This window comes from Chaetodon trifascialis, chromosome 15, assembly GCF_039877785.1.
Source record: "Chaetodon trifascialis isolate fChaTrf1 chromosome 15, fChaTrf1.hap1, whole genome shotgun sequence".
In the NCBI taxonomy this organism is placed as follows: Eukaryota; Metazoa; Chordata; class Actinopteri; order Chaetodontiformes; family Chaetodontidae; genus Chaetodon; species Chaetodon trifascialis.
In genome coordinates, this window is record NC_092070.1 from 14,609,367 (window position 1) to 14,635,971 (window position 26,605).

Genomic DNA, 26,605 nt, shown 5'->3' on the forward strand with positions numbered 1-26,605 from the left:
ACTCTGATAGAGCTGTGATGTCTGTCTGGTTTTCTGTCTAGGTAGACCTTACTTCCTATCTATTTATGCCCCCATCCCTACTTTGATCAATGAGTCTGCCTGATGTTCAGATGTGGGATGATTCCGAGTTGAATTAGAAACTTAACCCAAAAAAACAGAGCCCAATATCATGGTGTCCCACTTAAAACTCCACTTCAAACCAAAGTGTAATCTATAGCGTGCAACAAGATGGGAGCTGCCTGACGCCATGTTTTAATGCGATTGAGAAAGTGTGTCGCTTCCCTCCCTCCTCTTGGATGACTTCAAAAAGTGAGCAAGGGAGCCGTGTGATGTTTTTTTGGGACGGCAGAGCCTTTACTTTGACTCTTTCATCTGCTGGGTGACTCACTCGCTCTCTCTCTCTCTGCCGCCGGGCCCGATGGTGCACTGAGGAAACGAGGAGCTCAGATAGGTCTGGGCATGCGTACATGCACGCAAACACATAACATATGTTCATACACAAACACAGAAACGCAATCTGTAGCACTTCAATGTGTGTTTGTGCAGCAGCTTTGATATAAACATACACCAACCGCAGACAAATACCAATTCAGACACACAGGTTGAATAAATCTGAATGTCCTGTAACAAACTTTACCTCTTTCTCCTCTAAAATCAGATCTTTCGCTCTGCCTCCCCCACCTCTTTGTATCCCAGTTAGTCTGTTAGTGTGAGGTGAATGTGGGCCCTCTTTGATCATCCCTCAGCCTATGTTTCTCTCCTCCTCGTCTAATCCATGACCGACTGAATAATGTGATTTGGTGTATCTCCAAATGGCAGAGGACCAACCTAATAAGTCAGCAGTGACAGGGGGCAAGAGAGAAGAACAAGACGTGGCTATAGCAACAACAATGACAACAACCTCGTACCACCATCTTCTGGCTGAGAGGGAGAACAGTACACTCACCGAGGCAGAAAGTACGCGCTCTTAGAGGGTCCGGATCAAAGTGAGTGTGAATGGATGCTAACTGGTGTACCAGAAAAATTGTATTAACCGCCTGATCTCCCTGATTTAACTTCTGCATTCTCTGAGTTTAATGTTAACACTTCTCTGCAGTTTCAGCGAGACAATCAGGCTCAAACTCTAGTTTGTTCATAACAGCTTCATCACTGCTTGTGGACTTTCCCCTCACGTCAACGAACAAAGAAGCACAAACCATGACTGACGTTTCTACATGGCATAGTGTAGGAACTGAAACTCCAGCGGATTTGGAAAATCAGCTGTGTGCATGTTTTGCACTAAAAACCTCCTGGGTGGTCTATGCACAAGTGCACAGGTCTAAATATGGATGTGAATGCACAACAAGAACACACTGAAGAGGCATTAAGATCCAACGGGTCAAACCACATTTGAGGACGGTCAGGGTCCACACATGGAGAATAGTGTGAAAGCAGATGCATCCCCAGCCACATGAAAAGATCGCCTAGTCAGCTTTGTTGCAAAGCACAACAAACAAAAGTTATATACAGATGATTTTCTTTTGCCAAACAACTTAAATGAGGGTTTGAAGTTGGTGCCCAAACTGAGGTACCAGACTGCCACTGCAATCTTCTTCTCCAGCTGTATTACTCATCACAGACAAGTTTTTTTCTTTTTTTCTTTTTCAGCGACAGTTTCTCACAGATGGGATGAAACGTGGGTTGGGAGACAAAATCTGCTCACAAATGATCACTTACGACATATTACGACACTGTGAAATAAAGGCTATTCAGCGTAAATCAAAATGCAAAGAGAAAAAGGCCAGTTAACAAAGCTGATCTTCCAGAAACACACTTTGATCAGACAAAACTAGTCAAGTTTACGTCCCACAAATGCATCAACCAAGTTTGTAGTTAATGTCTATGTTTAGCAGAAGCTACCAAAGAACATCAGCACCTACAGTAGCACTGAAACTGTGTTACATCATCTGAGAGCCCTTTACGACTGCAGGGTCATGTCATAACGAGAGGAGATACACAAGAAAGCTCCAGACAGCTTTCTGAGCCAAACTAACTTTTCAAGGAAGAACCTCTCAGATTTTTGGACGTGCATAGACTTCACCTCCCTGAAGCAAAAAGAGAAATTACCAGCGGGGGGACTGATCGCAAGACAGAGGCCTTCATCTGTCAGTTGTCAGAGAAAGAGTGAGCACCGTCAAGCCAGTCACGTGGGGCATGGCCAGAGGGACACTGGTGCTGTCACACGGGGAGCAGGGATTGGCTACTGCATGCCAAAAAGCTGCTTCCCCATTGGCTGATGTTTGCCTCTAGGTGGTTTTGTCACACTTGGTTAGTGTTTGATGAACTGCCCTGTCCCTTTGATCTGAAGTGAAAGTACGCATGCACGTGCACACGCACACACATACACTTGTATTTCTATCTTTGTGGGGACAGGCATTCCCAAGGCCCTTACCTTAACCATTAACCAACCAACTACCTGCCTAACCCCAACCCTTACCCTAACCTAAACCTAATTCTAACCTAACCCTGAAAGCCAAGTCTGAACCTTCAAACAGCCCTTTGAAGTCGTGAGGACTGACCAAAACGACCAAAACTTTTCAAAATTGTCCTCACTTTGTCAGTTAAAAACATGTTGCAGACCTTATTATGTAGCAAGTCTAAGTACACACACCCACACATCTGAAAGTGTGCGCTTCACCCCGTCCTGTCACTGTGTGTATCCTGTGAACACACTCTTTATTATGTGCACGTACGGTGACAATTAAAAGCCGTAAGAAAGCGGGGCACTAGTGTGTGCAGTACATGTGCAATATGCAAACATACCAAGTACATATAGGTGTGCGTTTCACTCTTACAATCAGACACACACTCACACACAAACATATCAGACAAAATTTGCACATCTAATCTCCTCTAGCAGTTCAAAGAGCTATGTTCTCCAGACCGAGAAAATATGAATTCAAGGTTCCAGACGTTATTCACTTCCTATCAAACCTGAGGCCTTCTGATCTTTTGTCTCGCAGTATCTCAGATCTCCAGTATTGACAAGCAGGGAGTGAGTAGGACACAGCTGTGTGGCGTGAAGAGGTTCAACAGAGAGACCTTTTCTCCACTAACGAAAGCTTATATAAATACTGCCTATTAGACACTTACTGCAAATGTGAGCCGTGTTTTATATGCCAGTGATCATACAGAGGGATGTGTGTGTGTGTGTGTGTGTGTGTGCATGTGTTCCCACACTTGCTCAAAGCCCAGCACTGATTTCTAGTAAGGCGAACTCTTTATAGAAAGCCCTAACGTTCTGGGTTTTGCCACAACTTTCAGGCAGAGTGGGAGTTGGGGGGGATGTGTGGGGAAAGACAGAGAGAAATGGACGGTGGAGGTATGGAGGAGAAAAAGAAAGTTAGATAAGGAGGTGGTGGTGTGGGTGAGAGGCAGGATTCGTGCCCACTGTAGCCCAGAGATGAGGCGTCTTTATCTGTCACAGAGGCAGCTTCACAGGCCCCTCAGTGGAGGACGGAGATTGGGAGGTCTGGGGTTGTGTGCATTCAGTCTAACCCATGAACGCAGGAACGCAGACACGCACACGCACGCACGCACGCACGCACGCACACACACACACACACACACACACACACAGATAAACCTCAATAGCAGCTACACTAAAACACCCCCCCTCCTTGCACCTTCTACTCAGCCTACCTCCATCACTTTTCCTCCTTCTCTCCTCCTTTCTTTTTGATGCAGCTCAAATGTATGGAGCTATCTTAACGTCTGATCTTATCTCCTCTGATATTCTGTTTCTCATTATTTCATTCCAACAGCTTCGACTGTCTACTCCCAAAACATCACCCCCCTTCCCCCTGTATCCCACTCTGTCTCTCCCCTAAACGCATGTGTCTTTGATGGGAATCCATTCATGGATTTAATGGATTTCTCTGGCCTTTTTTCCAGGATCTGGTAGATGTCTAAAAAAAAAAAAAAAACCTTCCAAGAGCATGGTGGACTGCAGAGGACAGCATTTCTGTCTGCATCAAAAGAATGAGAAATTTTCAGCTTACAAAACAGGGCGAACGAGTCAATATGGATCTGAACGCTGGCTGACTTCAATCCCATGGAAAAAAATAAATAAATAAAAAAACAGGGCACAAGTGAAACTTCTCCCTGCTCGCTCCGAAGTCAAACTTGGCGACAGATTAGAAAGTAGAAAAAAGGGGGAAAAGTACCATGTTCAACCTTTGGTGAGTTTTTTTAGAAGCTCGCACTTTCAGCTGACAAAAAAAAAAAAGGACGGAGAAATCATTAATCTCTTTCGTAAAAAGTGAAACTAGCACATGGCTTATAGTGTTATCAGTTCAAGTTCAACATTCAGCCTTGCTGCTTTGAATCCATTCCAGATTCCTCGACAACTGTGGGTCACTTTTTCTCCCCATGTATAAAAAAAAAGAGGGAAGAGAGAGAGGAATTAAAGTGTGCCAAAAAGATAAAATAACTTTCAGCTGCAAAACAGCTTTCACATATCCAAAAATGAAGAAAAAGGGGACTGATAGGAAATGGCACGATTTCTTCAAATGAGGATTACCCTTTAATAAGAACGCTCTTTTCCTCGGATCTCTCCCTTCAGTACCCCTGGTTCTGTGTGCCATATGGAGCCAAAATGGCCGTCTGGGTGCTTTGGAGGTCCCTGCATTCCGGGGCTAATGCTGCGCAGCTGGCGCGGGATGGTGTCTAATGAAAAATGCTCTCTTTGATGGGCCCTGCCGAGGGATTAGGTTCTGATCAACACCACCTTAGGTCAGCTTCCTGCTAGACCAGCACAAGATTATGAGTGATTTCCCAGCCATGGGTCCAGTTTCTGTAGTGGCGAGGGAAGAGTGAATATGAGACAGAAAGAGGGAAAGAAAGAGAGAGGGTACCTCAGAAGTTCTAATTGAAGTACTTCCTGGTTCACTAAGATAGCAAAAAGCAAAGCTGGATAATGACCCTGCTGAAAGGCTGTGGTTTCCCCTCCCAGTCCAATCCCTATGCATGTGTACACTTCAAAACGGCATGATGGCAAAAGGGTCAATCAAAAGACTTTATTTCTACAAATAGGTAAGGACGTGTAGCGTACACGCTCGTAGACCCTTTACCTTACTGAACTTTCCGTTTAAGGGTCTGGGAGGTAATAAAATACTGTAATAGTAACAAGCTGGGTTTTATGTGGCGTTGAGGACAGAGTATCTCAATAAGACTAAGGCTCTGTGGGTGACATACGCGCAGATTTAACTCCAGCTTGGATCTGCAAATATTAACATGTACTGATCTGTACAACCGCACTGGCATGGCATTGGGCACAGGTTGCAGCAGATCCTTGCTACAGTGGTGAACCCAAGCAAGCCTTCCTCCCTCTGGGGGCTTGGCAGGTAGAGTGGGTTGTCCATTAATCACAGGTGGTGGTTCGATCCCTGGCTCCTCCTGTCCACATGTCGAAGTGTCCTTGAGCCAGTGAACTCCAATCGCTCTTGATAGTCAGCACTTTGTATGGTGGCTTGCTGCCATCGGAGTGGAAATATGTATGAGTCTGTGTGTGTGTGTGTGTGAATGGCAAAGTGTAAAAGGCTTTGGATAAAGGCACTACATAACCAGTGGTCCCAGGTACACAGGCACACAAACACAATCTGTTCTGTCAACACTGATGAGAAACGATAGCTTTATAACTTTCAACACATGTTCTCTGATATCTATGAGGAGAAATACACAGAGGCAGACGTACAGAAAGAGAGTGGAAGAGGAGGTGAGCGATACATACAAAAGATAAAAAAAATCTTGATTGTCTGAACAAGAATACTGCTCAAATACAACAAAACACTTTCTAACAGCCAAAGGCTGAAAACTGTCTTGAACTCCCTGCAAAGCCGAACAAAGCTACGTCATGCCTTCTTCCTGCACAGTCAACCACTCTCTCCACTCTTTATGTTAGTTTCTGCGAGTGACTCTATGAGGTGTCACTTTTTATGGCACCTTAATTCATTCGTTGACAACAACAGAAAGTGACATAAGATGACTTATGCAGACGGCATCCTATTGGATACTGACCATGTACCATCTTTTCCCTCCGACCCGTCACCCACCTTCTCTTGTGCAGCATCCTTCTCCTGCTGGTGGCTTCTCTCAAGGTCGCTGCGGATGCGCTCCATGTCAGAGCGAAGCCGGTCAAGGGACGCCTCCTTGTCCAGGAACGCCCTTTGTCTTTCCTCCTCCCGGAGTAAAGCCATCTCAGCTAACTGCTGCTTCTGCTGTACGTGGGCACCATGGAGTTCCTCACTGAGACTTGACAACTGGGCTTCCAAATCTGAAATTGTCTGGAAAGAGACAGACACAGGTGTATAGTGGATTTATGATCCCTTCAGATGTATTTATGTCTCAGTGTGTTTACTGAATGCACCAAAGAGTCAAGTTCTCGATAAATATATCTCTATACCACAATGAGAGCCATTAAGAAATGTTGATACACAGTATATTGATAGGTATGAAGATTTGAGATTGAGACACAGTAAGTGTGGAGGAGTGCTGCTACAGTGAAACTAAGTACAGGAAAGTTTCACAAGCACGCTTAAATATTTTTTTCCTCTGGGTGGTTGTGTGGGGGCTGATCGATGGCCTGACCCTCTCTCTTGACCTCTTGTTTTTTTATCTGCTCAGCCACGACTTTGCCCAGAAGAGCCCTTTCATGGTGCTGCCAGTGAGAGCCGAAAACACATAGTAGGAATTGCTAATGAGAACAACCCCACAGCCTCTGTAACACCAGAAATAAGACTGGTCTGATACTGTTCTGTCACAGCTGCATCACTGCTGGTATGATGAAGACTTGTTCTTTCTTGATGCACACTTCACATTTCAAACTGCAAGGCTGAGCAAGAGGATTGCTGTGTGTGACATGAGCCATCCATGTTACAGCTGGAAGTTCTCATCAGTCAAATAGCCCATTTCTAGCACATAAAAAACACTACATGTACGGCATTTATCAGTATAATATGATCATTTCCTACAATTTACAACAAGAAAAAAGCATTGTAGTGGATTGTAGGTGGCTCTAAGATGCATTGCAGTTGTGGGTGTTTCACACTTCCTTACCTATATTGCATGTTTTCCCCAGCTATTGCACATCCTCATTACCCTCCTTGGTTTACTTGGTTGATGTCTTACTTTGGTTTGAACTGTGTGCTCTGCCTCCTGTGCCCCCCCCCCCCCCCCCCCTCAAAAGCCTGGGCATCCCAGGACAACGCCATGTTAAGGCAATCAGACAGAAAGTGTCTGAAGTCTTTTTTAGCGGGCACTGGGGAGAATCAAAGAGACTTCAAAGGAGTGTCACAAAAACAGGCAGATGCTGTGGCTCTGTGTTATCCCCCCCCCAACACACACACACACACACACACACGCACACACATATACAAACAGCCACACATGGTCTAACTGCACACATACAATGGCATGCAGCACATTCAGAGAGAATATGAGGTAAAAAATAAACACACGCAATCCTCTATCTCTATGTCCCACTCTGCTGTCTCTCAACATTACCAGTCTCAGTGCTCCATTTGAGCCTTCAAGGGCGAGCAGCTATTAGATCTGAGCCCTGAAGAGTCTTTAATGTATAATTCTCTCTTTAACAAATGTGGATGAACCGTCTTCCAAAAAATCTTTTAATAAGTTAGAGTATAATCTTCCAGAACACAGGCATTGGTAATGACACTTCAGAAACTTAAGAGGCCAAAAGAGCATGTTTCCTTTGGCAGTAAGTGAGAACAGCCGCTTCAACAGGGCACATGCTAGCATGCTGATGTGGAGCTTTGTGACGAAGCAGCTCGTGGTGACAATGGGAGAGTGTCAGAGGAAATATATTGGGTCAAATCGTGTCAGCTAAGAGGACAAAAGACTGGCAGAGCAACAGAGGGGAGAGTTGAAAAGGATGGCACACTGGTTAATGGGCCATGTACGTTCAATCAAGAGAAAACAACACCAAGTCAAGTGTAAATATGATGCACAGACAAGCTAGCATGGCTGAGGAGTTTCCTGATAACACTGTAACCCACATGCTACTGCCCTTGTAAACCGTATTATGACAATTGTTCAGGCATCATCCTTCATGGACTCGATAGCCAGGATGTGCTGGTAATCAAACTGGAGGTGTCCTAACTGTGTTTGATTACAACCACAACAAAGCTGCCACTCATTCCTACAAAGAAGTGTCTCAGCGTCTCATCGTCGTCTCACCGTGTCATCCCTGAAGAGTAATCTGAGTAATCAGATCATTACACGCTCAAAATTAGTTGAGATTTAATAGATGCTTAAAATGTTTGTAGATTACTGTCAGATATTAAAGATGAGACAGTTTTCCCATCCGAACAGCACTACATGAGGGTTACATAACCTTTCTCACAGTAGATATTATGACTTGGCGAACACGGGTGTAAATAATAACATTTATGACAGCTGTGCTCCATGTCGGCATGGCAGTGCCAGGCCTGGTATTGTGCACACTGGCTTACTGACACGGCTCACAGGCACACCGAGATGGAGCGGAGCCACAATTAATCTTATTAGTTACACCTGTGCTTTTCCGGCTTTGACGACTCAAATATCTGCTGTGAGAAAAGTTTACATCAGCATGGCAGGTGGACTATTTTTAGCATTTTTTAGCGTTGACCTGAGTTTAAGTCTAGATGTTTTTTACCCTGAGAAGTTCTGAGTTTGAAAGAATTGGTTGTATTAAGTGTTACTTGGTGAGTTTTAGAGGTGTTGGCAGGCAGATTTTTTTATGTTTGGCTAGTCTTTATGCTAAGCTAATCAGCTCCTGCCTCTAGCTCCACAGGTAATGTACATTCTGTGCTTAGATCAATCTTCTCATCGAACTCTTGGCAAGAAAGCCAAAAACATAGTCTCCCAAACGTCAGACTACTCCGTTAACACGTATTTTCTTCATGATCTGTTCACTGCCTTAACCTTAACAGTTTCATTTATGCAGCTCTCATGCTAACCATCGTCTCACTTGCTTTGACTTATTCATTATGTAAACTCTTTGTGTTACAAGCAAATAAAGAAACCCTGACCCCTAACCCAGCATATTGTATTGGCCATACTGATACTTGCTTGATTGATAGTTGCTTAACTAAAAGAGAGATAGAAAGTTTGGGGAGTTTGACCAAACAGAAAAAACTGAGCGTGCGATAAAAAGGGAAATATAAAGCCATTCTGTAAGTCAACGAATCTTACTTAAATCACAGTTGGTACATATTTCATGAGGACAATGCTCTGATTTTGTGTTAGCAATATAACTCACAAATATCAACCAATAAAATAACCTGACAATTTCTCCCTCTAAAGATAAATAATGTCTTGGTGTTTAGAATCAGATATACATATAATACATACGCATTATTCAACAAAGCTAAGCAAAGAAAACGGAGGGAAGAGTGTGGTAGTGAATATTTTATTGTTGTCAGATGAAGATTCATCTGGTGAGATCCAAGACGTGATGTATGCACATACTGAAAGGCTTCACGGTTTCAAAGAGTTCATGCTGTAACACTCGATATATCACAGAGCATCAGCACTCACTGGTGACAACGTCCACGATCAATCATACTTGTAAAGGGAGGGGAAAAATAAAAACATCACCTGGTTTCTGATGTAAATACTCAGATGTGTATGGGAAGGCATGATGAAATCATGTGAAGAACCACAAACACAGTGACGCGCCAGCTCAGTGGGACACTACTACGCTACTGGAAATCACTCAGCAACAAGACAAGATCCGCTTGACGATACCAGATCTCAGGGACCAATCATTTTGTAAACGACAACACAGTGCAGTGCAGTGATCGAGCCTGTCTGCCATGTTCGCCTCATCAGACATCCTCTTAGCTTTGACTTAGTCTGTCATCACCCTCTTCATTTGACTCATCTTAATCATGTACTCGGGATTGAAATGCTTTGAAAAATTGACAGCATCGTTATTTAGTCCATCACGGCCCAGAAGAAAGACCTCACAAGACTCCCGCTCTCTCCCATGCTGTTTGAAGTCCAGATGGCATGTATGCTCCTTTAAAAACGACATAATTATGCGGGAAAATAATACCCAGAAAACGAGTTTTGAGGAGGAGCTGGTGGGGAAAATATGAATGATGGGTTTTTGCACAGAACAAACAATTCTGTTGTTTGCAAAGAAACAAGGCTTCAAATCAATTTATAATGCTGGCCCTAGTTTTTGAAGTCAAACTCTTACTAATGTTTAACAATTGAAAAGCCTCACAAACACAAAATAGAGTATATTAAGAAGAACGGCAACAGTGAAATATAATAAATTGTCTTATTATATAATACAATTAATCTTTACATTCTCTAAAAATGCTTTCTAGAGCAAGGATTCATTTTCTACAGAATACAACATTTTCTAGACAAATAGAAAAGTGTTTAACTGTCCCTGCGTGGATGTGCACACACCGCATACTTCCCATCCCTCGAAGGGAGTCAAAAAAAGACAGGCCACTCCATCGGGATTTGGGCGTGTAGGAGGTATGCTGGTGACGAATTCCCAAAACAGTCTACAAAACCCCTTCGTCCTCTGGGGGGCATTGATCAGCTAACAGAACAACATAGCGCTGGCTGTGGGCAAACCTGTTTTACCAGCAACACGTTTCATCATCCTGGACAGACAGCCAACGGAAAGCATCCTTTCACACTTTGGCATTTTCCAAAACGGTTTTCGAAATAGTTTATTCTTTGAAGAGCAACACTCAAGTCCACGAGGCTGGAAACAGTGAATTCTCTGAGTCGGTGGGATGCCAACGACACACACCGGGCCTCCAATCCAGCTAATTCTTTCATTGAAGGTATCACGGCAAATGCAAAGGAAACGTGAACACAAAAGAAGCCCTGCGCTCACAACAGATGGGTCATTTAGCCTTTAAAGCATGTAGTGGCTACAGAATGGGTGAGTTTCTTGGATAACAAACTCTGCTGGGATGAGGACAATGTGTTCCAGTGCGAGATTTTTTTTTTTTTTTTTTTAGCTCTTGCTTCCAGTCACTGCTACGACTCACTGGCTCTCCTTCTCAAACATTAGGCAGGAGTCAGGAATGCTATTTATTAGTGTCCCACCACATCAAGGGGATGAGCGGGTATTACTCATCCTGTGAGTGTGTGACTGACATTTGCTGTTCCGTTAGCCAACTTCCAAGCTGTAACTGTCCTTCCACTGATTCCAGGAAGACAGAGAGAAAGTGTGAGACGGAGAGAGGCAGAAATAATGAGGCCTGGGTTCAATAGTCGCAGCAGACATGGGTTGCGTGTTACTGACATGTCACTTGATGACAACATATTTGTCCATCTGACCCACGTGGTGGGAATGTGTTGTTTCCTGTACTGGAAAAAAGTCCTGAGACCCTCGGGAGCAGAAGAGAAACGACAACAGCTTCACAGGAAGCGCTGTATGTTTTCTATAAGCATCAACAAAATGCTGTTTTTTTGAAATTCAATTCATATTTTCACAACTTTCCCCATCCGGTGTCATGCATTTAGAAAGGCTGCCGGTGAGTTCTCAGAGGGTAAACAACTTCGGTAATGCAAAAGTGTTTAATAATAAGTGGCTTTGCTCAATGTAAAAAAAAGCTCATGTTTAATACATTGCTGCTGCTGCTATGCCAGCTTCTTGTCATTTCAACAGCACATCCGTGGAAAAGAGCTCACACAGGAAGTCAAACCGGCTCGCATCCCCACCAGTTCCACAAACCTCACAATCCTGAACTCTATCTTTCCAAGGCCTGAGTGACAAAATCTTGATTTCTGCCGCTTTAACATCTGACACGAGGCAGGCGTCTGATCTCTACTCAAAATACTGCACAAGCAAACAGGAACTGAGAATACGAGATGAGTACTGGGGAAGTTTGTTTTCTGTCACCTCTGGAGAAGCTAAGATTTGTCAAACTACGCGTCATTTTGACATGCGGAGGATGGCATGTTATCAGCAGAAGTGTCCTGTTGTGACGGCATCTTCAGGAAACCAAATAACACACTAGCTGGTGTCACTGGTGGTGCGAAAGGCATTTCCCACAAAAATAAGACAAGGGAACATTAGAAAAGACGCAAGACTTTTCCCTCGAGTTATACAGCTTCTATTTTTTTAAAGGACATTTAAGACTTCTAGCGGTCTACAAAATAATTGCCTCAATGAGACACAGAGGGGGCGAATGCCAGAAAACTTGAGCTAGCAACAGGGAGCCATTTGGAAATTAATAAATAAACATGGAAGTCGCCAAATATTGTTGAGTTTCACAAGAAAAATACGCATTCATGGTCACAGTGTGGGCAAACACCTCTTCAAAGAAAAAAATTAAGAATTGCTATTAGTGATAAATGTACGTTATCTGTCAAATTCACTTAGTAAATGATTGCATTTAGTGAGGTCAAAACAAAACATACACTAGTTTCCGCGAAGTACGATTTCTTCCTTTGCCGCCTGGCCACATCTTTGCCCACGTTTGGTGTGAGCAGTTGGTCCACAAATACCACATATGCGTGGCTGAATCCTTATCTCCAGCTAGACTGAATTCTCTGCATGCTGACAATGGCCATTTCATTAGGAAGCCTGAAGAGTCAAACACATCCCCAGCTGGGAGCTGGTTTGTCAAATGGCTTCCCACAGAGCTCCAAGCTAGCCCGGGCTGGACAGAGGCAAAACACAGAGCAAGAGGTACGAGATGAAGACCTGCTGCTGGTTAACAGAATAGCTGCTCAGTGTCAGGGACGTCCATTAATATAGACCCAAATGTCAGACGCTCACTGCGGCCGTCGATGCTAAAATAAGAGAATAATCACAGTTTTCCGCAGGGAGATGGCTACCTGCGGTGAGAGGAGAATGCCTTGCAGAGATACACTTCGGTGGGAGTACAGGGCGCTTGACGCTGGTCCACAAGCACACAGCGAAAAATAAAAAAGAAATGCAACCCAGGGTTTTCGAATAAAAGCCTGACGCTCAACAGAACAGCTCTTCTCCTTCATCTGGCTACCTGTGGTTTCTGGATTTCAAGTCTCTACACTTCTATCACGAAACCCTGCTGCGATAAAAGATAATTAAAAAAAACCCATCAGAATAACGTTAGAACTTGGGGCGGGGTGATTTTCAAATTTCGTTTCGTTTTTAGTTTCTAATTTTTTTAATTATTCTGACTCGTGTCGCTGTTTTTACCCATATAAAGTTTGTTTTTTTTAAATAAAAATTCTTCCGTATGCTTGCACTAAATGTACAGCAATCTATGAAATCATTCACAGCCAATATCAATATCTGTCTTGCTTTAAGTAAAAAAGTGTCTTAACCCGCTGTGCTTTTGAAACCCCAGGAAACCGTCAGTGGGCAAAATACAAAATGGTTGTCCAGGGGAGACTGGTGGGTCAGCAAGTGTGTGTGTGCGCAAACGTGGATCAGTGGAGACCCCCTACCTGGGCATCGCGCTTCCTCCACTCCTGGGTGTGCTGTTGGTGCTGTTGCAGGGCGGCCCTGGCCTGCCTCTCCAGGCTGCTCACCTCCTGCTGGCGCTCCTGGACCAGGCTGTCCTTTTCCGCGCTGTGCTGCTGCTGTAGCCGCGTCCTCTCCTGCTCGTGCTGCATGCGCTGCTCAGCCATCTGATTGGACAAGCAGGCAAAGAGAGACTTCATCAGCCAACACACACTCAGAGCAACCCTGTCGTCATGACAACTTGTCCATCCACCGATCCATTCAACCTTTCTTCGTCCCGTTCCTTCGGCCCCTTCCCTCCACCGGGAACACCCATGCGCCCAACCACATTGGCGAAATTGGTAGGAAGGAGGGGAAAAAAGCGAGAAAAGTTTCTCTGCTTCCTCACAATGTCGGAGGACAACATGGTGTGATGTGTTTACATCTGGCGTGCTCCCCCGCCCTCCCATCTCTCTTGCCAGTTGCACAGACCAGCCCTCAATGTCCCACTCCTCTCTCTTCAAATCTGTCCCCCTAGCCCTATTCTGCGATCGGCATATAAAAGAGCAGTTAGTGTGGGCTATGCACGCAAGCTGGTAGGGGTTAGCCATCTGGCTGCAGCAACTACCCGATGCCCCATGCTATGCGCCTGACAGCATGCGAAAATCAGCTTAGGCGTTGACTATGATGATTATTATAAACCCAAACTAGAGAGAGAGGCGAGGACAGCAGAAACTTTGAGAAGAACCAAGGACATGCTAAACGACTACTGCTTTTACCTGCTTTTATCAATTAATGTGATAATGCTTTTATCAGTTAATGTGATAATGCTCAAGTATGCTCAACAGCTACCGGGCTGCTATGATCGGGGGTTTATGCTGCTAATGAAAGATATCTCAAGTCAGAGTATAGCAAGGACCTGTGTGAACCAATCAGCAAGAAGTCTTGGTCACGTTATGAACATACAGTAGACTTCAGTCTCACTGGAGCTACAACCAGCTACACACAATGCAATAGAGGAAAATAAAACGTGTTTAATGGGACAGAAAGCCCCAATTTTTCAGGCTTAATCATCCTGCTATCTGAAGCAAGTCTGCATCGCAGCATGACTGTGAGCGGAGTCACCTGCTGAGAGGTGAGCCTTGCCAATGGAGCTCCCAGCCCCGAGCCCCGAAGCCTTTCCCAGGCTCTGTTCCGTTCCCACTCCCCCATGGCGGGGGAACCGGTGACCCCCACACCATCCCGCCGTGCAGCCCCAGCCGGAGCCTGGAAAGGACAGCAGGAGCCTGGGGCCCATTCGCCTCCCTGCTTTGAAGCTAATCCCCTGCACATTGTGCTTGACGGCACCCTACCTGGCCTGCCAGAGAAGCGGAGATCCACAGCCTCTATGCCCGGTGCCTGCTCTATCCACAGCCCTATCTTTGGACTTGCGTGCTATTCAGAGCAGGTGATGAATGAGGGGCTATCTACAGGAAGCCGGATTCCGTCCCCGGCACTGAGAGGAAGGCCACAATAGACACTTCATTTTGGCAGCCAAGAATTCACCCTTCAGCTTTTGGGAGAGCTTTGCTAAATGCCCTCTGAAAAGGGCAATGGGAGGAATTATAGCTGGATAAAAATGTATTTCATCTCTGTGGCTCAGTTAATTGCAGGCGGACACACACACATGCATTACACCCTCAAGAAACCTCACACATGCCGTTTTTCCAGGACATAATAGAACACCACAGAGCTCCATTAGACAAACAGTATGCAGAGTGTGGGCAAAATCATCCACATGCTGCCACTGGTGATGCTGATGTTGTCTACGGTACATTCCACAGACAGGCAAATTTGCACCGCCTTCACTTTCCATTCAAAGGCACAATAGATACAAATCAGATCCACAGGCAGAGTACGTTGTCCCACAAGGGTAGTCAGATTCATACAGCTGTCCAAGTTACAGCTGATAGATTGATAAGCAGGCAATTGCTTCGAGAACTCCCCAGCAGGACAGCAGGACATGCGGTAACAGAAACTGGGGGAGGATATCGTGGCTTACTGTTCGCTCCTGTTTAGAGACTCAGGCCACGGGGGTTTTGGAGGAAAAAGGGGATCTGAGGTGAACCGAAAATAAAGAAGTGGGCAGGATAGATCCGTTGTGACAGAAACTGCTAAAGAAAAAGACGGAGAGGAGAGGAGATGAGATGACAGAGAGCAGACCCAGCAAGGAGCCTGGTTGTGACATCACGTAGCGCCAGCGTGCAGCGGAGGATGCTGGGTGCTGCGGTTCTTAAAGGGACCGGCGTAGTGTTTATGAGGGACGACTGAGTCGGTTACAGCACAGCTTGGTGCCACAGATACAGAGTGGGTCGGGTGTTACTGCACAGCAGGACTCTTGTCAGCCTAGGCTGACATGGTTTTGTGTGTGTGTGTGTGTGTGTGTGTTTGTGTGCATTGCTCGCATTGAGACAGGACAGTGAGTAATGGGCTTCTTTCAGCCCTGGGAAGGAGGAGGAAAGAGGAGGGTGAGGAGGAGAGTAGAACAGAAGCCCTGTCTGGACTCAGCAGGGGAGGCTTGGGTGAGTGTGTGTGTGTGTGTGTGTGTGTGTGTGTGTGTGTGTGTGTGTGTGTGTGTGTGTGTGTGTGTGTGTGTGTGTGTGTGGTGGTGGTGGGGTGGATGGAAAAGACAAATCTCTTATTCCTCACTGTAGGGTTTGAACTGAAGATGGTGCTGAGGATGGATATGAGTGCATATCTATCTATGGACAAAATGTCCACACATCTGCGTGTCTAACGAGTCCTTTAATATTTATTTTCACAGTCTAACATCTGAGGAGTGAAGCTGTTGAGATTTTCCTTATCTCTCAAGGCCATGACTCCAAACCGGACATCTGACCTCTACTACATCACTCCAACGTCAAGAGACAGAGCTTTGTCAGGATGCCACAACGACCAGCTGCCAGGAGGGTCAGCTGCAAAACAACTCCTTCATACATAGTTCCCTTTTTAAAGTCTCATTGAAGCTGCCCTTGGGTGAATGTTCTTTTGTGAGCATCTGAATGGACAAACTTGACCCCTGCAATCTTGTGACACCAAAGGCGTGGAGGCTTGGGAGAACAGGCCTACACTAAGTGCTTGTGGTCACGCTCGTGTGTGTGCAGAACCACAGTATACAGTATGTTAAACGGCAGTAACTCATGAATAATCACACGTTTTCATGTGCATGCAGACGCATTTCTTCTCATTCTTCCTAAATGTCACCAGCGCTCATATCAACATCATCACAAAGACAAGAACTTCATTTTTGTATGTTTTTATCTCGAAGACAAAAGCCTTCCTGATGTGCTGCTAACCCTATGTAGCTGGATTCAACTGTCAAGCGCACCCCCACTCTCCGTAGCAGCAGATGATAATCGTCACTTGAAGATTTTCTGCAACGCTTTGATGACTTACCTGTTTTTCACATGAGATGGAATTTATGATTCCTCAGAACAATGCACTGTAGCTGGCACTCAAAGCACTGAGAGAATCTCACAGTTACTGGATCATTACGGAGGGATGAAAATGTTGTTTTGGATATACATACGATCTGTTTAACAGTTTTTAGTGGCATTGTCTGCTTTCTATGACAACAGACCCTTGCAGTAAGAGTTAAAAGGGTGCACTTCCCAGCTAAAAAGACTTCAATATAGTGAATAAATCAGATCTTATTTTAATCCTTTTAAAGTTTCCCCCCATGAGTATAATTACAAACACAAGCGTTCAGCCATGGAGCAAATCAATGACGGAGAACCATTTCTCCACTCTTTGGAAATAATTCTGGTCTTATACTCTCCACTTACAACTACCTACAGCAAATTACACGCGGTGTAAACTCCATCTGGCCTGGAAATGAGTGTTAGCATGCTTATTAACCGTTAGGAAAAGTGCTGGTTTGGAGGCTGAAAATCAATCATGTTGTGGATAGAGACAGGAAATAGAGATGCTACACCAGTTTTAACATCATTGAAAGGAACAATTTAAAACTCATTATTTAAGAGCAGTCTTGGAATATATGAATGTAAATATCTCATATCATGTGGTGCAATTAGTTGCTTTGCAGGGCTGCTTTATTAAACTATTCAATCACATTGTTTTAGTATAAAAATCCCACTAGCAGGCTGGTGAGGTTAAAGTGCCCTGCCTCGTACAGTGAGAGTGGCTGCCTCCCATAATATCCATTTCTGTGGTTTAATTGAATCTGATGCTTTAAAAGAGATGTCTTCCTATCAGCGAGCCAGATTTCAATGAGTTGCGAAAACGGTTTCTAGACTCCTAATCGAAGGAGAGTGACGGAGATGGGATGATAAGGGGATAGTGCGCCTGCTATGCAGATTGCATTAGTTTTCAATTGGCAACGTTTAAGATATTTATTGAGTCGCAATCCAGGCTTAATCTAAAGCATGTCCCTTATCATGAGAAATTAATCATGTGGAACAGATGGGGAGGAATAACAAGACTATTCCAAAGGGATGACAGTCCCCTTGGCTGGCTCCACGGGGCCAAGTGTTCATTGATAATACAGGACGATAACAATGTGATGATGATGATGATGATGATGGAGGCAAGAGGAGAATTCTTTCCCCCAGCTACATCATGAAGCAAGACAGACAGACATAAAGTTACTGACTCATACACACCTGCTGCTCATATTTCTGTCGGAGTGCATCAAGTTGCTGGGAGAAGTCTTTGGCCTGCTTCTCCCTGAGGGACTTGGAGCGGATCAGGTCCTCCTCTACCTTTTCCATCTGGAGGCACGAGAAGAAAACAAAAACAAAAGTTTACTATTATCTTGACTGACTGAAACAGTCAAATACATATATCATAAAACGTTTGCGTGCAGCATTTAGAGCAGCTTTATAATCGGGAACACATTTATGTTCCTGAAAACCACACATAACATCCCCAGAATCTCATATTTCAGAAGATTGGACATAAATTTGTGCTCAGTACTTTTTCATTAGTTCTAGTTGATGCATGCATAATCACACCACACGTCCAATAAATCATGCAGAACATGCAACGTAACACCATGCATCTGCAGCAGAGTGACGCTATTGTAACATTTTCCTTTTCATTTGAAATTGATGAACTGCCATTGGGAGGAAATACATTCATCACATCACGCGTGATACTATCGTAGTGGTATTGTTCTAACAGCACATCAATATATGAACCTATTCATCAAAGTATAATATAATTAACATTAATATGTAATACCAGTAGTTCACATCAATATTCACAGGTGCAGGAAAATAACTGCAACTGGAGGACTGAAGTAAAAGTGACACAGTTAGAAATAAGAACGTCACGAGCTGCTGCCTCTTTGAGGACTTTGTGTTTCTTTGGAAAAAAGGGATTTGACAATATTTCTGCTATTTATCTTAACTCAACTTCCTTGCAGCCAACCACTTTTCATATTTTCTGTTCAGGTGACGATAATCAAAACAATTGGAAATGTAATTTACTGAAACGCCTCTGTATCTGGGCTATGCTGCGTGTGACGCTAAGGAAATGCTAAATGTATTTTGATTAATCCATTTAAAATGCTGAAGCCTCCTTTGAACTATGCACGCAACAGAGATTTGATTCCGTATGGTGCTTCTTTTTTCCCCAACCAAAATAGGGCAGACTCCTTCCTTTAAGTGCAGTCTAAAAGTGGGATGCTGATTTTAAAACGAGAGAAAGACAGAGGGAGGAAGAGAGTGATACAGATAATCCATTTAGATATAACACCATCTGCAGACAGAGAGAGGGAGAAAATGATGAGAGGAAAGATGGAAGGATGAAAAAAAGAGAGTAAAAAAACTTCTTTTGAAGTACTTTCTGCAACATTAAAGCCTTAGCAGGAGGACGTGATGGAGCGATGCACAAGCGGGGTGGGGAGAGGGAAAGAGCGAGCGAGGATGACAGGGAAGCAGAAGAGACTGCTCCCTCTCTCCTGTGGCTTTGATGTGGGCTGAGGATAAAATCAGATTGGAGACCGGGATGCCAGGGGCGCAATGGGAAAAGAAGGAATGAGCATGAGATGGAAGGATGACAAAAGGAGAAAAGAGTAGGGGGAAGCAGAGGAAAAATACAGCAATACAGACAATTTTCCAAGTATCAGAAAAGAAGACATCACTTCCCCTCTGGTAGAAAAAAAAAAAAACAGCATGCGTAGCCTTGTACAACCCCCCCAAAAAGTTGGGACGCTGCGTAAAGCATAAACATACAAACAAGTTGGGACAGGAACAACAAAAGATTGGGAAACTTTCCACAGGTAAACAGATTCATTGGTACTGTAACAGGTGATAGCATCATGATTGGGTACGAAAGGGGGCATCCTGGAAAGGCTCAGTTGTTCGCAAGCGAGGATGGAGCGAGGTTCACCACTTTGTGAACACATGATTGTTCTGGTTGCTCTGTGTGGCCACAAACACCCACGCGTAAACTTGACTCCCACATGAACTCTCTTACTGTCTCATACTACATGTATCCTTCCCCACATACTTCACTAATCAACCACTAAAACTAGCTAATTCCCCTGACATGCAGCTCTTTAAAACATTCAGGACCACACTCGGCACCGCCTCGTCAATGAGGCGCGCACACACAGCACAGTCTAAAAAGCTTGACAATCACCTATGGACAAACTGACTTGTCAGACAGTATTGGAAGTTTTATAGCTGAGTGCGTATCGATCGAAGAACTCTCCGAAGATGCAGCAGCCCACGCGATGTGAAGCGCTGATCGTGAGGCCGGCCTGACGTACTAATTAGCCTGGCTGCTTAATGCGCGTGATGTGATCCCGTTCTCCATCGAAAACCAACCAGCCCACGTCACGCCCACTGAGAGGAAGTGAGGTCAGCGTGTGGTAACAGAGAAATGAGTGCAGCTGCTTAATGAGCATTAGCATTTTTCTTCATTCTTTTGGAATGCCTAAATGAGAGAATATGGCCTCGGGGTGATAATGTTCTTGGTCTTCACTTATAGATTTGTCAGTATAGGAGTAGTTGAGGGGGAAGTGACGGGGAGAGATGGAGACAGAAAGACATACAGAGGAATTCAAGCGCAGCCAGCGTGGCGCCCTGTTGCATCTGTGGTCAGGCTGTGTCTCACTGCACCTACAAGATGAGTGTGTGTGTGACTGCATTGTCCTAGTTACTGCCTATCAAACAGCTCACACCCTTTGTGGTAAAGCAAACACGAAAAAGGGTAAAAGTGCACGTGTCTGTGTAAATGCATACTGCAGGAAACAAAAAAGACTAACGTGCAGTTTGTGCATGGTTATCAGGATGTACAGTATGCATGCATGTGATGGAACAGATGCTTTTTATGATTTTATGCACATCTGTGTGTGTGTGTGTGTGTGTGTGTGTGTGTGTGTGTGTGTGTGTGTGTGTGTGTGTGTGTGTGTGTCAGACCTGGAATTTCATGTCAGCATAGGCCTTCTCAGAGCTGAGCTCCACCTGTTTCTTGAACTGCTCCAGCGCCATATCTGCCTGCTGGATCTGCTGCCGCTGGCTCTCCCTGGCTCTGTCCAGCTGGTTCTCCATCTCCCTTCAAACCGAACACGCACACACACATGATTATATGAAGAGCATGATAGTAATAGTAATAGCCATAGAAACTCAGTTGCAGACCACAGATCCAGGAATACTTCTGAAAGCAGTAGTTACACTGTGCTTTCGAGGGCAAAAAGAAAGAGAAAACAGAAAGATCGACTGAGGTGTGTTAACAAGAAGGAGCTGGACACAGTGTCTGTTTTCTACCTGAGCACGTGCAATTAAAAAAAGGCAAAAAATCATTTTAATGAAGAGCAAAGTAATTTTAGCATACAATTCTATCCATCGGCTTAAATACCTTGGTTTGTATTTGTGGACATGTATTATTCACATTGTGGGGACTTGCCTTCCTTATGGGGACAAAATTCCTGGGGATGTGAATCATTAAATTTTAGGATGAACACTTAGGTTAATGTTAAGGTGAGGGTTAGGCAAGCAGTGGTTATGGTTATGGTTCGAATAAGTCTAGAAATGAATGTAATGTCCCCATAAATGATGGAAACACGGTGAGTGTGCTTGTGTTTTCCATGCAGGTGCACTGCTGCTGTAGCTGGCAAATGTCAGGTCATGGAGCTGCAGGCTGAGCAGATTGACAGACACACTAAGAGGGACAGCCTCATACTGAGTGCTGTCAGCGCCCAGCCGAGAGGCCCAGCCACAACATCACATGCAGCAGCACCAAGCAACTGTCAAGCTGAACCCACGGAGGGTGTGTGGGTACAGAAATGTGTGGCGAGGTGGATGGAAAGAGGGTTCCAGAGCTGGGAGTGAAAGAAGAGTGCGGAGGTGTTATTTTTGGAAACCACCTGAGAATTTACATGTCGAAATTTACAGTAAAAGTGATCATGTACCAGTGTCCCGAACCAATAAGTACGTATGAATGTCTGGCAGATTAGAGCAGAGATATGGCCTGTACATATAGTCTCTAAGTTAGAATTATTCAACAAATATTTGCATGGTCCAGAGATCAGACTACTATCCAACCACCATTCACATCCAATACAATGAGCGCACCATAAGAAATAGTTAGAAATGATTAAAAATGTCTTGCTGGCAGCTAAATTGGGGGTAACTTTATCAAACTGGGGCTGTTAAAAAAAAAAAAGCATGTTTTTAACCCAAACTGGAAACTAAAACAGGCTGTTTTATACTGCTCTGAATAACAAAACTGTACAAAAATCCCTTAAAGTAAGATAATCTTTTTGCACTCCTGCGCTCCCTGCTATTGGGTGTTATATGGTAATAATGACACGGCTGAACCTCACTGAAACAGTCAAAGAACTGATGAAATTTTCACAGACTTTCACACTGAATGTGCGACTGTTCAACTTTGAACATCAACAGACAGTGAAGCTATTTTTCCAGGCGGCAAAGACACAAGCGTGAACTTCCAGTTCACTTCAGCAGCGCCTGAAACCTTCCAAGACCCTTCTTCTGATTAATGCACAAAGATGACAATGTTGGGGAGAGAGTCTGACGGCTGTGCGCATGTTTTTCACAGTGTGGTGTGTACAGTGCTGAGAACGTGTGTGTGTGTGTGTGTGTGTGTGTGTGTGTGTGTGTGTGTGTGTGTGTGTGGCTGTGTCGCTCTTCTCCTGCGCCCTTGCAAATTAACTAACATTGGATGGATAATTATTCCCCGTGGACAGACAAGCAGGAGGAAGAATGAATTTTTGGCCAGTGGGTGAGACTTAAAACCAATTAGAAGTACAACTATTACAAAATTACAACAGGCACACGACGGGGGGTGGGGTGGACTGATACTCCACACATTTATCTGCATTTCTCAAAGCAGGAGGACTGTCAAGTGAGTGTGATTGTGTACGTTACGATTCATAAAGGATACGGTCGATTAACAGAGGTAGCACTGTGAGCACACCTGCAGAAGCATGCGCCTCCTATTCATGCCAAAATACACCTTTCATGCTTTTAGGCTGTAGAAAGTCCTCATTCCAAAGAGATTTTATTTTGTATACAGGATTTGCAAAAAATTAAACTAAATAAATAAGTAAAACACAATAATGTTTTGCACATGGGGAACAAAATGCTGCACAATAGTTCAACCAGACTGTCAATTGAAAGGGCAGAAAGAGACAAAGATCTCTCTCTGATCAGCAGTTAAATGAGAAAATAAGACGGCAGCAGTCATTTGTGAAAGAAACTGGAAGCTCAGCATCAAAATCTGTGCAGATTTAAAGAGGAACAGCTTCCAGTTTCAGCGTCCAGTGCACAATAATGCCCACAACAGCTGGAATTAACAGACGTGTCGCAAAGCTTCTCTTAACACTTCAAAACAGAAATAGGTCTCCCATGAGCACTATTAGAATTGGATCGCTGAATATCAGCTGAGCATTCTATGGACTAACAAACCACACTTTAAACCTATTCAACACAACCACAGAGAAGAAAAACTAGTCTCCAAAATATTTAGAGCCCAAATGCAACATTGTGGTTCAATAACGATCTAGGGCAGCCATTCCCAAACTTCGGGTCACGACCCAGAATGAGTCACGGACGTGTTTTTGTTGGGCCACCAGCTGGCAGGGTGAAATGCATAATAATGCTAAATGAATTTATTGTCCTAATTAAAACAGAAGAAGAGAGGGCACGCATATACTCATAGCACTGGAGCTACATCCAGGGCCTATTTCTTTTTTGCATTGCTGGTCTCTTTAGCTGAGGCGCTGTGTGCCTGTGGGTCAGTCATGAGAGCTTCAAAAGGAACAAACTGGACGGACAGTTTTCTCAGCATTGGTGCAAGTCAAAAGAAAAAGAAGAAGACTTTCAAGAGAGTGTTTTGTCAGGAGAAAAGTATGTTAGTCATGTGTTCGTTTGTGTAGCATTTGGATTTTTTGTGTGTTTCTAGCTAGCATTACTTGCTAGCTTGCAGTGACTGCTGACATTATCTTGTTAGCCACAACTGTTTTTCTGAGGAGGAAGAGTCAGTAATGAGTGTGTGACATTTGCATTAGTTGAGCGTGTATGTGTGAGTTTCCATGCTGGAGAAATTACGTGTGTGTGTGTGTGTGTGTGTGTGTGGCACTAATGTGGTGGCGACGAGTGAGAGTGTCTTTTTTTAATGATCATTTGGGGGAAAATGTTTATAACAATATTCTTGCCAGTCACACAACAATGTGGGAACATCAACTAAATGGGAGTTTTAATAATTTAAATATTCTTCTTTTAGGGGCAAAATGTATATAATGCATTTGTTGTCTGAATTCTACTCTTTCTAGCTATGCTGAAATAGCCATTCTTGGATGAAAGAAGAAAAACATCAACATAACAGGCGATTCCAAACTTTTGAACAGTAACGTATGTCTGTGGAGAAAACTACAGTCATTACCTGCACACAAAGTTTGCGCTGTTGTCAAGTGATTAACCGCTTCCCATAATCAAAGCAACAACTCTTAAGGGTTTATACATAAAGATAGAACAATAAATGAAAAAAACAAAAACAAAACAGACACGAAGGAAGACAGAGGAGATGAAACCAGCAAAATGAAAAGAAGGCAATAAAAAAGCAAAGAACAGAAGCAGAGGATTGAAAAAGGAATGTGCAAGCTTTCTCTCCTCTTTATAGTGTTCTGTCTCTTTGTAATTTTGGTCTCTCTCATGTCGGACATCAAACGACAAAGAAATTGTTTTTTTTTTGTTTTTTTTTCCTCTTCCCAATTTTGTGTACTCTGTAATTATTAATCAGTCTCGTTGCATGGCTGCCTTCCGGGCTCAGACAGACACAAAGGATATGTGGAGAGACTAAGATGGAAAAAAGAAAGACAGAGGAAAAGAGAGGGGAAGATGGAAAAGAGGATGTCACAGAAATAGCAAGTTTTTTAAACTTCCAAGGCAGAGCAGAAATGAACTGGGTGTGTGTCTCGCTGGAGAGTGTGTGTACGAGTGTGCGCACGTGCGTGTATGTGAGCCTTTGTTCATGAGCCACAATCCTGAACCCTGCGTGTGACTGACAACTCTACTCAAGGAATGCACTATGACTAAGTTGGAGCTGGCTGCTGGGCCTGAACCTCTGAGGATACGGCGAAAAAAATTCACTGCAGCTAACTTCAAGTGTGTGACAGACTGAAACATATTATGCTCTAAAGCTGAGGAGAGCAGGTGAGCACATGGCAGCTTCAGTGATTCCTCGGAGAATAACTCTGTGTGTGTGTGTTTCCCTGTGTGTGTGGTCACTGGAGCGGTAGACAGCATGTCACCATCAATAACAGAGCAATGAGGGTGAGATGAGAGGACAGCGAAAAAAGAATCAGGGAGGCCTGGCAGGGAGAAACAGAGAGGGTAAGGAAGGAGAGGGGTGCCAGCACCAGGGCGGCCCGTTGGCTTTAAATGGATCTCTGGTCAGAAAAGTGGAAGGAGAGGAGGCTCAAATTAAAGATGTGCCTTCTCTAAAGAGGAAGTCTTCTCATCCCTCAATCCTAAACGGCTGTTTAAAGGGGAGGAAGAGAGGGAGGCGAGGAGAGAGGAGTGTTTGTGCTAGAAAGGGTGAAAGAGCTTCCGCCATCCAGCCGCCTGGCAGACAGGAGGGGTGCAGGGATGCCGGCGTTTTCCGGACTGCCCTAACCACACAATGCCACGTGCTGCCTGTGCGTGCACCACATGCTGCATATACAGGCACTTTATATAAACATTTACATACACATACAGTTAATACAAGAGCACACATTAAAGTTAATGCACACAAAGGCAACTGTAATTGCTTATGCAAATATTCTTTTCATGTAAGCGGAGTGTTTAAGAATTGTATGGGCTGTGATGTGGGTGGAGCAGCACATGGAAAAGACTGACAAACAGACTAGAATGCACGCCTGCATATGGATGCCTCTGGTCTCTAGTATAAAAAGACAGAGAGTGAGTGTGAGTGTGTGTGTGTGTTTGTGTGTGTGCAAGTGCATGTGTGTGCCCGCGCATCTGCGTCTGTGAGCTCATCCAAACGGAATGATAACGAATCCACAGACACATCAAAGGGGCCTGGAAAAAAAGAGGGAGCACCAAAAAAAAAAGAAAGAGAGAGAGAAAATGCAAAACTGAAATATTCAGCGCCCTCTGAAGAAAAAATAAAACAGGCTTGGTTTTCATCCGCATCCCCAGAGAAAGAGAAAGGGAGAGAGAGAGAGAGAAAAAAGACAGAAACAGATGCAGAATAGGAGACAGACCACAAATAAGTGAACACAAAAGAGAGACAGCACAAGGGCAAGAAAATATTAAAGACACAGAGAGAAAGAGTTAAAAAGGGAGAGGAGAAAACAGAATGCTTGAGCTTGATGGCTTTAAAACTGCCTTCAAATGCGGCCTGTTTACAAACAGCATTTTACATCAAGATGTGAAACAAATGACCACATAAGTAGAAGGACGGGGCTTTGTTATCATCGCCTGTCTCCCACAGCAGCATCGGCGTACGCCAGCCGTCGGGTGCTTGCAGGGAACAGTTGCCTAACTAGTGTTGATGCCAGGCTCACTTAAATAAGTCAGTGTTACACAACTGCTAACCCTCAAATCCAGCTTCAACCTCCTGGTGCACCTCAGTGTTTACAACAGTCCCATAGATTCAAAGCAGACTATTTAGCTG

The 26,605-nt window shown here is 44.2% G+C and overlaps 1 protein-coding gene across 1 annotated transcript in view; it reads right to left on the reverse strand.

The window, feature by feature from the left end:
- The window catches only part of cep112 (centrosomal protein 112), a 94,018-nt gene that overhangs the window by 32,168 nt on the left and 35,245 nt on the right, over positions 1 to 26,605 (reverse strand). Inside the window, exons 18-21 of the mRNA XM_070980948.1 lie at positions 20,881 to 21,016; positions 18,115 to 18,222; positions 13,459 to 13,641; positions 6,093 to 6,323 (exon numbers count right to left, since the gene is read on the reverse strand). Of these exons, the coding sequence (XP_070837049.1) occupies positions 6,093 to 6,323; positions 13,459 to 13,641; positions 18,115 to 18,222; positions 20,881 to 21,016 (658 nt within the window). The remainder of the gene's footprint in view (positions 1 to 6,092; positions 6,324 to 13,458; positions 13,642 to 18,114; positions 18,223 to 20,880; positions 21,017 to 26,605) is intronic.